Source organism: Bos indicus x Bos taurus, chromosome 17, assembly GCF_003369695.1.
Source record: "Bos indicus x Bos taurus breed Angus x Brahman F1 hybrid chromosome 17, Bos_hybrid_MaternalHap_v2.0, whole genome shotgun sequence".
Taxonomy (NCBI): Eukaryota; Metazoa; Chordata; class Mammalia; order Artiodactyla; family Bovidae; genus Bos; species Bos indicus x Bos taurus.
Window position 1 is genome coordinate 20,721,399 of NC_040092.1, and position 12,598 is coordinate 20,733,996.

The 12,598-nt window shown below is 41.9% G+C and overlaps 1 protein-coding gene across 2 annotated transcripts; it reads left to right on the plus strand.

The window, feature by feature from the left end:
* The first annotated feature begins 2,072 nt into the window (after positions 1 to 2,072).
* On the plus strand, positions 2,073 to 11,500 carry TMED2 (transmembrane p24 trafficking protein 2). Of its 2 annotated transcripts, XM_027566989.1 has the most exons (5): positions 2,073 to 2,375; positions 4,077 to 4,269; positions 4,661 to 4,681; positions 6,657 to 6,764; positions 9,986 to 11,500. In XM_027566989.1, the coding sequence occupies exons 1-5, from the start codon at positions 2,196 to 2,198 to the stop codon at positions 10,108 to 10,110; spliced, it is 627 nt and encodes a 208-aa protein (XP_027422790.1). In that variant the 5' UTR covers positions 2,073 to 2,195; the 3' UTR covers positions 10,111 to 11,500. The 2 variants fall into 2 exon arrangements, with proteins under 2 accessions (XP_027422790.1, XP_027422791.1); XM_027566990.1 differs by lacking the exon at positions 4,661 to 4,681 and having other exon boundaries at positions 2,080 to 2,375.
* Positions 11,501 to 12,598: the final 1,098 nt, after the last annotated feature.

Genomic DNA, 12,598 nt, shown 5'->3' on the forward strand with positions numbered 1-12,598 from the left:
TTACCACTGAGACACCAGGGAAGCCCACTATAGGGAAATAGAGGCTTCCAAATGGATTGGTGAAACTGGAAGAGCAGGCTCTAGGCTGAGTCTCCTTCCAGTGATGGCTGCCAGGATGACACTACAGAACTGACCTGCCAAGAGAAGGGCCCTTGCCAGTTTGCAAGGTACAGAATCAGGGGACCATTATTAGAACTCTTGAGTTCAATAACGTTTCATCATAGCCAGGAAACTTCCATCATCACCCTAATTGTACCTATTTCTTGACACCTGCCCAGGAAACTGGATATTGGGCCACTACTGCCCCCTATTGCCTGTTAGTCTTTGAAGAAATAATTCCCCAAACATGCCCAGCGCATAGCATCATCTGATTTTCATTGATGACTTTACCAGATGAGCAAAGAGTGTGGTGTCATATTTTTTACAGACAGGGAAATTAAGGTTCAGAGAGGTGATGGAACATAAATAAGGTCACACAGCTATGTGCAAAGCTGGAGTAACAACCCAGATCTCCTCACGCTCAGGCCAGTTCAGTGAACTTGCTATGTCAACTACCATGTCATGGGTGAGGTTTTTTGGTGGGGCTTCCCTGGTGGCTCAGAGGGTAACGCGTCTGCCTGCAATGCAGGAGACCTGGGTTCGATCGCTGGGTCAGGAAGAACCCCTGGCGAAGTAAATGGCACCCCATTCCAGTACTCTTGCCTGGAAAATCCCATGGACAAAAATCCCATGGACAGAGAAGCCTGGTAGACTACAGTCCACGGGATCGCAAAGAGTCAGTCACAGCTGAGCGACTTCACTTTCTTTATGGTAGGGCCTGAGAGCACAGCACACAAGCACAGGTATGCCAAGACTAGTGCCTCGGGAGTGACAGACTGGTGAATGACTGTAACTCTAAGCACAGAGGAAGGGGCTAGTATTGTGCAGGAGGAAGTCTAGAGCTGACATTTGAGGTGGGTTTTGAGGGATGTGTAGGAGTACCTCAGGAGGCAAAGGGTGGGGGGGAAATTGTCTTAGTAGCTGGCAATATTTAAGGGGCTGCAGGGTGTCAGCAAGACTTTTGGGGAGGTGAGAGACTTCTAATTTAGGAGGATGTGGAGAAGGCAATGGCACCCCACTCCAGTACTCTTGCCTGGAGAATCCCATGGACGGAGGAGCCTGGTAGGCTGCAGTCCATGGGGTCGCTAAGAGTCGGACACGACTGAGCGACTTCACTTTCACTTTTCACTTTCATGCATTGGAGAAGGAAATGGCAACCCACTCTGGTGTTCTTGCCTGGAGAATCCCAGGAACTGCAGAGCCTAGTGGGCTGCCGTCTATGGGGTCGCACAGAGTCGGACACGACTGAAGCGACTTAGCAGCAGCAGCAGCCAAGGTAAAATTTTTTTGTGTGTATGTGGTTGTATTATAGACATACAGTAAAGCAAAAAATATGGAGCACTACTCAAGTATATAGCTTGAGCTTTTAAAAAAAGCATATGTAAACACTCGTGTATCCATCATTTAGTGACGATATGATATAATATTTCCAATATCGCAGAAGTTTCCCTCGTTCCCCTTCCCAATCTATACGCACCCCCGTCTTTTCCCCGGTTTTTTTTGAACATAAAAGTTCAAACCCTTTGGCTTCAGCCCCATCTCCTCCTTATATTCCTATTGCTACCTCCAAATCTTCCGCTGTCTTTATGGATAATCCTAAGAGTGTCTCGCATGAGGCAGAGGAGGTTTCTTGATATTATCGCTTTCTGTTGGAGAAGGAAATGGCAACTCACTCCAGTATTCTTGCCTGGAGAATCCCAGGGACAGAGGAGCCTAGTGGGCTGCGGTCTATGGGGTCGCACAGAGTCGGACACGACTGAAGCGACTTAGTAGCAGCAGCAGCAGCATGGCCCACGGAAATTTAGGCAGTACGTGAATGGAAGTAGTGACGGAGACGATGGTTTCTGGTCCTTCTGAGCCACCGTCCAGGCTCGAGACACGCGGAGTAGTCTTGTCCCTCGGCGGCCGCCGTGCGTCCGTTACGTGGCAGCTACGGGCTCCCGCCAATCCGCGGCGCCCGCATCAGCCCCCTAGGGTGGCGCAGCCGGAAGGGGCGGAGCTGAGGCGGCGGCGGCTGAGAAGGCAGCGGTGGCGGCAGCGACGACGGCGGCTCTGGAGGCCGCAGTCCCGGTCCTGGCTTCGGCCCCAGCCCCACCATGGTGACGCTTGCTGAGCTGCTGGTGCTCCTGGCCGCCCTCCTGGCCACGGCCTCGGGCTACTTCGTCAGCATTGACGCGCATGCAGAGGAGTGCTTCTTCGAGCGGGTCACCTCGGGCACCAAGATGGGCCTCATCTTTGAGGTGGCCGAGGGCGGCTTCCTGGACATCGACGTGGAGGTGCGGGCGCGCTGCCCGAGGCGGGGGCCCGCGGCCGCTCGGGGGTTGGCGGCGCCCGGGGCCCGCGCGGGGCCAGCGTGGAGAGCGGGACCCGGAGGCAGCTATCCGAGTCCTGGGAGGGGCCCGGGCCGCCACCCGGCGACCCCCTAACGTCCCTTTCCCTCGCACCCGCCCGGTTTCCGAGCTCTGCTCGGGAGATGGAACCGTTGCTTGGCTGCTTTGGATTCTCAGCTTGAACGGCTGGTTCCCCTTGGAACCTCTCGCCGAGCTTTGTCTACCAGGCGCCGCGTGTCATCTCCGGGCCCAGGAGGCGCTACACAGTCTTGTTTAGCTGATGGCAGGTCTCGATCCGGGCAGCAGCTGCTTCCCTTCCTAGCGCGAATTAAAGTTGGGACGTGGCATGGAAACTTCTGAAAAAGTAAATCGGAAGCTGTTGAGGAATGCTAGGTAGACGTTCGTGTTGTGTTTGCCTTTATTTTTCGTAGAAACGACCCGAGTTAACCCGTTCTTACGCAGGCCTTCGGATACCTCGTTTAGTCATCTCTGATTAAGAGAGTGGAGTTGGGTTATGCGTTTTAGAAGTGATTGCAGTGAAAGTATCTGTGGAGAAAACGGAAAATCGTTTTAAGAAACCAGCAGTCCCTAAATTTTGTCCTATATCATTTTCTTTAAGCCAAAAAAAATTACTCGCTTCTAACTTTTTTAAGGAAACCAGGTGGAATGAATATTTAAACCTACCGGTTAGCATGGTTAATTGTCTCTATGGGTTTTTCCATCTAACAGTTAACGTCAGCAGAGTTACACAAACAAGTGAAGTTCAGAAATAAGGGGATAATGGAGGTAATAACTGTTAAAATTAGCTAAGCTCTTAAGAGACAGGTCTTTCAGTCTGCAGGTGGCACGGGCTTCATAAGAGGAACTGCTTGAGCAAGGTCTAACGACTGATTTCGAGCACACTGGGATGAGAACATGGGTCTCTGAATTTCCAGGCTAGTCTTTTTCCTTAAGTCTTCAGGCATATAAGATAAAGCAGATTCCTTTACCAGTAAGCAGTAATCAGTCAGGAAAAACCTCGATGTGTAGGCTTACTCAAAGTTCTTAGTTTTAAAAGAGATTTCTTTTTTGTTGTTTTGATATTAATAGCTACATATTTGTCTGTTGGTGGTATTGGGCCACTTGAAGACAAGTGTATGGTGTGGTTTCTGTTTCTGATTGCTTTATTAAGTTGGAAAATTAAGACAAATGTAGTCAGAGTTGAAAGGTATTCAGGGAGCCTTGTTTCTTAAATGGGAGAACTGTAGCCCAAAGAGATCACTGTCACTAACTGAAGTGGATGGACGTTGAGGTTCCTTTTTCCTAGCGAATGTTTGGCTGTCAGTAGACATCACTTAACAATTTTATTTTTAAAATTATTATTTAATGAAGTATAGTTGCTTTACAGTGTTGTATTAGTTTCTCCTGTAAAGCAAAGTGAATCAGCTATAGGTATACATGTATCCCTTTTTTTGGATTTTCTTCCCTTTTAGGTCACCACAGAGTATTGAGTAGAGTTCCTTGTACAATAGGTTCTCATTAGGTTATCTGTTTTATACACAGTATCAGTAGTATATCTGCATCAATCCCAATCTCCCAATTTATTCCCTCCTCATTTATTATTTTGAATCTTTTGAGTTATCTCATGAATTTCTCTTCTGCCTCCAGATTACAGGACCTGATAATAAAGGAATTTATAAAGGAGACCGGGAGTCCAGTGGGAAATACACATTTGCTGCTCACATGGATGGAACATATAAGTTTTGTTTTAGCAATAGGATGTCTACCATGACTCCAAAAATAGTGATGTTCACCATTGACATCGGGGAAGCCCCCAAAGGACAAGACATGGAAACAGAAGGTGAGATGAACATTCTGAAGATTTATATCCCTTTCTCAGAGTTAATATTAATCCTGTACATTTTCTCCACCTGAATGTAGTATTTATTTTTGATGACTTATTTTAGGTTTACTGACTGTCATTACAACCAAAAACCTTTTGTGAAATATACTTTTCATTTATCCAGATCTTCTAATTAACAAAAAGAAATGATTGGAGGTTCATGTTTATGTTTAGTTCTTTCCAGTTGCCATTTCTGGCAGCAGGCAGGTTACACATATCCTAGGTGGTTGTTCTGTTAATTTGCCTACGCTAGTATATGCATCTTTAGTTGCTCATTTGTATAAATGACTACTTTAGCTAAACTTCTTGTTTTTGTATGTGTGTGTTTATATCTTACACTCTTCTTCAGGTGGTGGAGATACCTGGGATGGTATGTGGATTATTTTCTGACAGTCTTTCTGCATATTTTTGTTGCCTACTGTCTTAATTTCTGCTTTCCTTTCTAACCTCAGTCTGTTAGCATGACAGTGTTTTTTCTCCTAGTTTAAAAAAACCCTACAACTAATTTAGAGTTTTAGAGTGATTATTTTTTGGTGGTTTTTACTTTGTTACATGAGACAGAGGTAGGTCATGTGAAACTTGGTTAGACGTGAAATGCAGTTCTAGGAGCCACGTCTACCCTAGATAAGGTGACAAAAGCTTTCTCAGACGTATGTTGCAGGTGGATTAATTTTTCTTGCTCGGCTTATCAGCAGTGAGCCCTAAGTTGATTCTTCTGGATAAATCGTTTACCAGGAGCCTGTACATAAGGATTTTTTGGCCGGGGACTGGGGTGGGGTGGGCCGGGGGGCCATGGTATATTTCAGGACTTTTGGAAACTAGTAGTTTATTTCATAGTATTAATGTGATATAATTTGCCCTAGATAGCACTTCATAGAGTATTTACATAAGTAAGGTGAACTCTTTTTAGGTTTTGAAATCTATAGAATTTAAAGAATCATACTACTCAGAAATTTCTGTGCTTGCTTTTCAAGGCCATTTGCAGTTCAGGACTTGGCTAATTGTCAAGGAAAATTAGTTTCGAGGGGCTTTGACTTTTTTCGTTTTCTGGAAAATAGTCCTTTCTAAACAGTTGGCTATTTAAATGTTGGCTGGTGAGTGTGAATATTTTCCTTAAATAATCCTTTAACATGATGTTTAACAGTCTCGCTTTTGCCTGTTCATGTTGGTGAATGACAGCTATAAAATCAAGCTTTCCTCTAAAGCAGTGGTTCTCAGGATGTTTTTTGCTCCCCAGGGTATACTTGGCAATATCTAGAAACATTTTTGATTTTCCTGAATAGGTTGGTGGTTGTACACTGTATCGGACACTTTCCCACCACAGAGAAATTATGTGGTCTAAAATGTCCACACTGCTTCTCCTGAGAAACTCTGCTGTAAAGGTTCCACCTAGTGCATGGGCTTCTGACATGAAGCTGGTGAGAGATGATTTGTGATTCCAGCCCAGCTGCCTTAAAATGGTAGAGGCTTTTGGCTTCTCATAAGAAATTTAGGATTATTTGTGGCAGTTTGGAATTCTAGATGAGGCTGGATTTTGGGCAATAGTGAATAGACTCCTCTGATGGCAGTCTTCCCTTGTGGTATATTTTTTCCTACCTATTTGTACATTGCCGTAATACAGCCTTACCTATAAACATACACTTTCTTCAGAACTGTTTACCTTGCTAAAGAGAATGCCTGGTTCTAGACCTTGAGCAGTTGAGAACTTGTATTTTCACTTGCAGTGTCTGCTAAATTGCCCACTGTAGTGAAATGATTGCTTTGACTATAGTACTAGAATGTTGAATTGGTACAGATTTTCCCTAGAACATCTTCATGTTTTTTTCTGCTTAGCTCCATAAAGATTAAAAGGCAGCTTTGATACTTTTCCTAAATTAACATTAGAGTTACATGATTTTCAAGAGTAGATTTTTATTTAGTTTAAATATTGTTATTTGTAGGATTATTACTAGGGTGTTATTATTACGGTTTTGTTTAATTTGTATTTTGTGCCCCTCCTCCATCTTTTTTTTAATCTCCCCTATGGTTGGCAGTGAGTCTGGTGAACTTCACTTAACAATTTCTTAGAAGACATTTCTTAGGGCTATGTTCCTTTAGTTCGTAAATGTTGTATAGCATTTTTCCTACTCTGAAAGAGGTTTCTCTACTGGGAACGAACTTTTTAAAAATTCTTGGGGGATTAAATTGTCATCAGTGGTCCAAAATGATGTCTGAGTCATTTGTGAAAAATAGCTGCTTTTGTATGCCTTCTCTGGAGGAGGTGTTTGTTTTTTTTCCTGGTTTTAAGAATTTTTCAAAAAGAGATTTCCAAATATGTTCTAATCCATTTTCAAATCCTTTTGTAGCTCACCAGAACAAGCTAGAAGAAATGATTAATGAGCTCGCAGTGGCGATGACAGCTGTGAAGCATGAACAGGAATACATGGAAGTTCGAGAGAGAATACACAGAGCAAGTAAGTTAATGCTTTTGACTTTGCAGCAGTATCTGAGGGCCATGAAATGGTGACCTGTATTACCCAAGAGCTGGATTGTGTCTTCCACATTTGGAAATTTTGGACACATAAACATATTAAGGGGTTGACTTTTAAAAAGCACCTATGCAAAGATATTTGAGTATATACATTTGTTTGTAGAGCTTTGTGTTAGACTAATTTATTATTGGGACATTGATTCTAAACCAAACAATGCTGTTTAGATTCAGCACTAGCTTTTATGAGTTTTAAAAAATGAGTGGTCAGCTAGGGAGTAAGCTAATGGTTTTCATAAAGCAGAAAAGAAAAACAAAAAATGGACATTACGTTGGTTTTAAATCCGATATCTGAAGTTTTTGTGATCAATAATCATGCCGAGGCTTAGCTGTTTTTCTAAAACCTGGGGTATGGTTTAATTAAAATAAAAAGCATTAAAACATGAATAGAGGTATTCACCAGGTAAAGATCAGTTTGGGTCCCAAGTTTGCAAACTGGAAGCTGTGAGTGTGTTTGTCTTCAGAAACATTGATAATTGGAATCCCACCCTAGGTTGCAAAGCCTGTTTTAACCCGTGGCATAGCACTAATTATGATACTTTTGCGTTTAAAATTAAAGAGGTACCATATTGATCCACAGACGAGATGATTGTATTTTAGACCCAAGTCCACACCTGTCCAGTGTCTCCGTCTTTCAGGTCACCCTTGGGGATGGGCCTCACTGGGCTTGAGCTCGTCTGTAAATGCAAAGTGGCTTTTGTGCGAAGTCTTTGTTCTGAAGGTGGGATAGGGAGTGGAGGGAGGAGTGACTCCAATAGATGAGAACAGGTTGAATTTCTCCAAGATGTAGTTTGTGTTCTTCCCACCCTCTTGCCTCCATTCTTGCCAGTGATGGAAAGGCATCTTTAGGACGTAGAGCCCAGACTTCACCTCTGCCTGGGAGAATAATGAGTTGATGTGACGGACTGGACAGGTGCCTCTGTTCTTACCTTTTTGGGGTGGATTGGGGCATGAGATGGACTGAGGCTTATATGCAGCCACTCTTGCCTCTTCCACCTCATTCCTTCTCCTGGCCTGTGCTCTTAATCTTCTCACCTTCTAGGATCCCTACCTTCTCTCCATCACCTGTTGGTTATTTTTCTCCCAGGAGGGGACCAGCCCATTCTGTGATGAGAAGGGCTCAGAACCCTCACTGCTTTGTAGCTCAGCTAGCACAGCAGCCAGAGGAAGCCCCCATCTTCTGGTGTCTGGAGGCATCCGACCTTTTTCTCTCATCCTTAATTTGAGTGGAGATACTCCTGAATTTGTTTCACAAACAAAATAGAATTTTAGACATTCAGTCTGATTTTATAAATCCAATAGTTCCCACAATGTTTATTTTTTGTATATCTTCCTATAACACTCGCTCCTCAGAGATGGCTATAATGAGATTTTTTTTTAAACTACAGTGTTGTAATAGTACTGTTTTTAGATCAGGCTAATGTGTGAACCAAGCTTCCCTGGTGGCTCAGTGGTAAAGAGTCCTCCTGCCAATGTGGAAGACTTGGGTTCAATCTCTGGATCGGGAAGATCTCCTGGAGAAAGAAATGGCAACCTATTCAGTATTCTTGCCTGGGAAATCTCACGGACAGAAGAGCCTGGTGGGCTAGAGTCCATTGGGGGCGCAAAAGAATCAGACACGACTTAGTAACTAAACAACAACAAGTATGTGAATGACATGAGAACAGTATCTTATGTACACACATTTTCTTCGATGATTGCTTTCCTGTTATATGCTTCAGTGTGTTCTATTTTAAGTTTAAAGATGCATTTTTCTGTTATTGAAGGGAGAGATAAATACTTGTTTTTATACGGTTAAGATGGTAGTCATTAAGTTATGCTAGAAATGAATTATAAAGTTTGCTGCTGCTAAGTCGCTTCAGTCGTGTCCGACTCTGCGACCCCAGAGACAGCAGCCCACCAGGCTCCCCCGTCCCTGGGGTTCTCCAGGCAAGAACACTGGAGTGGGTTGCCATTTCCTTCTCCAATGCATGAAATGAAAAGTGAAAGTGAAGTCGCTCAGTCGTGTCCGACTCTTATCGACCCCATGGACTGCAGCCCACCAGGCTCCTCCGTCCATGGGATTTTCCAGGCAAGAGTACTGGAGTGGGGTGCCATTGCTTTCTCCGTATAAAGTTTGCAGCAGAAGTAAATTTCATGCCATGGAATGAACATTAAAATTTCAGTGTTGGTGGTTTTTGGAATTCTAGTTAATGGTTTTGGGCATTTGTCTATTCTTACTCTGGGGGAAAAAAGTCATTTTCTTTCCTTGAGTAAGTATAACTTATCTTTCTGGAGTCATTTAATTGATTTTCACTTCTTTTCGAGTGATCATTAGTCCAGCAGTTACTGCAATTCTAGTTTCTCTTTTTATAAATGATACATATACCTGTAATATATGCCAGTTACTTATTCATCTCTCTTAATTGCTAATTATAATTGTTTTCTGCCATTTGCAGAAAAATGAGAAACTACCCAGTAGTTTTTAAAAGTTAAGGAATTTGATCAGGAACTTGAAAGAATGTCACATAAATTGAGTGCAATAAATTAATACAGCCATACTATTCCTTTGACCAATTTCTTAGCTTACAAATGGGGTAAATCCTGTAACTAGTTTAAGTTTGTCTGGTAATAGCTGCCAGCATTGGTCTGTGAAACTGAGAAACCTTTCGATCTAGAACCAATGCCAAATACATAGTGAGTGCTCAATAAATACTGAATAAATGTTTAAAGAAAAGGCACTTTGAAACATTTTAACTTGGTAGTGCTTCTTGGGTAACTTATCTTGAAAGAATAAGGTTAAATTTTCTGATTCAGCAAAAAGGATTCTAATATTAGGGGACTTTGTATGTGTGAAAGAGAGAAGGTTGGATTGGGTTTTAACTCTAGAATGTGACCGTGGGCAAGTCATTTCTTCTCTGTTCTCATGCATAAGCAGAGTGGACTTGACTGCTCCATTAATCTTCAAGGTCTCATTTAAATGTAAAACTCTGCTTTTAAGTATGTTTAAGTGCTTGGGGACAAAAGTCAAAGGTATTCTGAATACTGTGAATGTTGTGTAAAGTATTAACTTTGACATGAAGTTAAGACTAGGGGGTAATTTTGGATGTCTGTGCTTTTTCTTTTGTTTGTTTTGGTGGTTAAATTTTGTTTGTTTGTCCTCAACAGTCAATGACAACACAAACAGCAGAGTGGTCCTTTGGTCCTTCTTTGAAGCTCTTGTTCTAGTTGCCATGACATTGGGACAGATCTACTACCTGAAGAGATTCTTCGAAGTCCGGAGGGTTGTTTAAAAGCCTTTTCCCCATAATCCCAAATTCATAATTCACTGTTTACCATAATAATGTCATTAGTTTCTATGTTTTTATTTTCTGAACTATATCTTCACAGCTTGTTTCTTTGTGATTAATAGATACTGGGGGAAAACACTTTTTTAGGAAAGCTATAGTGAAAATTTGACATTTGATTGGCATAAATTCATATTTGAATTCTGCCTCCATTATACAGGCCCTCCCAAAACTCAAACACTATAAGCCGAATATAGGTGTAGAGTCCTTAGTTTTCTTTCCTTTTATTTTCATTATAAAATACAGTTTGTTCAGGATAGTACTTTACTAAAAGGACTCTCTTCTTGGGATCCCTTATCCTACAGTTCAGGTCATTAGAAAGATTCATTTTGTTGAGAAACAACAATCTGAATCTTGACATTTTCTATCCAGCTTGATGGTAGAGCTCTGTGACTAGAGTATGTGACCAGGTTGGTACTTTTATACTTTGTCTATCTTGTTTTTGCTTTAAAGATAAGACTTAAACCAACAACCTTTACCCACCCCTCCAAAGTTTCACTTTGAACCTTAGAACTCAATCACCTCCACTTAAAATTGTTGACACAAGCAGCTAATAACCATTTTTTGGTTTCTGCCTAACCTTGTAAGAAGTCTATTAAAGCCAGTTCTCTCGGGTGTTGTAGCAAACAGTCCACTCTGCTTATGCATGAGAACAGTGAAGACATGACTTTCCTTTCCATGCTGGCGCATCCACCTTCTCTACTCTTGGCATGTAGGAGGTATGCATTAATGTAATTGGAAAAATCTGGATTTCCGATGCCAAAGGGTTAAAGCCTCTTGGATTTCTTTGCGGTGATTTGCAGCCACTATTTTATTTTTGATCAGTGGCATTTTGGCCACTGTTTAATTAGGGTACTGAACATCACTGTCAGTACTAGGGTTTTTGTTTTTCTTGGGTCTTTTTTGGCACATGTGAATTTTGTTTTGTATAGAACGAAACGACTTTCTTTTGGTCTCTGATAATGGGTTTAAAAATCAAGGAGCATCTGGTTTTATTGTGGGGATGATCCGGATTATGTTGTGACTGATGTATATTGGTTACTTGTACATTTTTTTTTGGATCTTTGCAAGGGGAAAACTACAAGTAACGAGTTTTGTATAATTAAATTTGTTACAGGTTTTCATGTTCAGGGTAAACAATTTTTCAACCTTGGGTGAAAATACTTGCAACAGTTTAAGGTGACTGAGTTTTATCTTAGGACAACTGTTGCATGCCAATTTGTGTGCGTGTGTGTGTGCAAACACTTCAAAATTGAGTTAAAAGATGTAAATTTAAAATTGGTTGTGTATCTGATCTGCCCCAGGTTCAGTAAATAAACAGTTCTTTTTAAAAACAGTCTTGGTATTCTGTGTTTTATATATTTATGATTAATTCACATTTGTTAAATACCAGCTTTCTAATCAAAGCTGAAATGAGACGTCATGTTTTCCCAGTAATGATGCCTATTATAAACATCTGTTACTTTTTATGTCTGTAAACTTGATAATAGTAAACACGAATCCAATTTTAGGTTTCCCTGTGTGGTTTCTTTGATGGGTCAGTATTAACATCTGAAATATTTTTTTTCTTTGGAACAAGTTTATTTTAACTCAGCCACCTGGTTTATGGTAGTCGGTAGTAAATTTAAAAGGGATTAAATGATTCACCCAAGCCTCACAGACGAGTGACTGATGTGACCAGAATCTAGATGTCTGCCTTTAGGAACCGTTCTTCTTCCTCTATTACACTAAGGGCCTGCTGGTAATAAAACTACGGTTTATCCAGCACCCATGCTAAGTGCTTTAGGTGGTCTGTCTCATTTATTTCTCAAAACATCCATTACCTTGGGTACTGTTATAATCCTCATTATGGAAATAAAGTCTTGGAAAAGATCCCCAGATCAGAAAATGTGTAAGTAGACTCCCAAATGCAGCTATGCTGTTTCCCTCTGTCTTTGCTTTCAGACCTGCTTGGGAATAGCTGTCAAAGGCATTTTAAGGATGTGATGATCCCATTAAAGTGAAAATGTTGCCTCAGGCTTTACTCTCACCTAGTTTGAGATGACTGCACTTTACATTACTCCCATTTACTCATACTTTGGCCACCTCATGCCAAAGAGTTGACTCGTTGGAAAAGACCCTGATGCTGGGAGGGATTGGGGGCAGGAGGAGAAGGGGGGGATGACAGAGGATGAGGTGGCTGGATGGCATCACCGACTCGATGAACATGAATTTGGGTGGACTCCGGGAGTTGGTGATGGACAGGGAGGCCTGGCGTGCTGCGATTCATGGGGTCGCAAGGAGTCGGACACGACTGAGCGACTGAACTGAAGTGAAAATATTTGGGTGACTGCCTGGTGCTACCAGTTGTAGTCACTGAAATAAAATAGAGGAAAATTCCCTTTATCCCACTTTTAGTGGGGGAGATGAGCCTAGTCATATAAATTATATGGCA

Bases quoted from the DNA above. Each gene is read 5' to 3' on its own strand.
- TMED2 (XM_027566989.1), top strand. From the start codon at position 2,196: ATGGTGACGCTTGCTGAGCTGCTGGTGCTCCTGGCCGCCCTCCTGGCC. The intron at 2,376-4,076 runs GTGCGGGCGCGC...TTCTGCCTCCAG, and splicing joins TCCTGGACATCGACGTGGAG to ATTACAGGACCTGATAATAA. The intron at 6,765-9,985 runs GTAAGTTAATGC...TGTCCTCAACAG, and splicing joins AGAGAGAATACACAGAGCAA to TCAATGACAACACAAACAGC.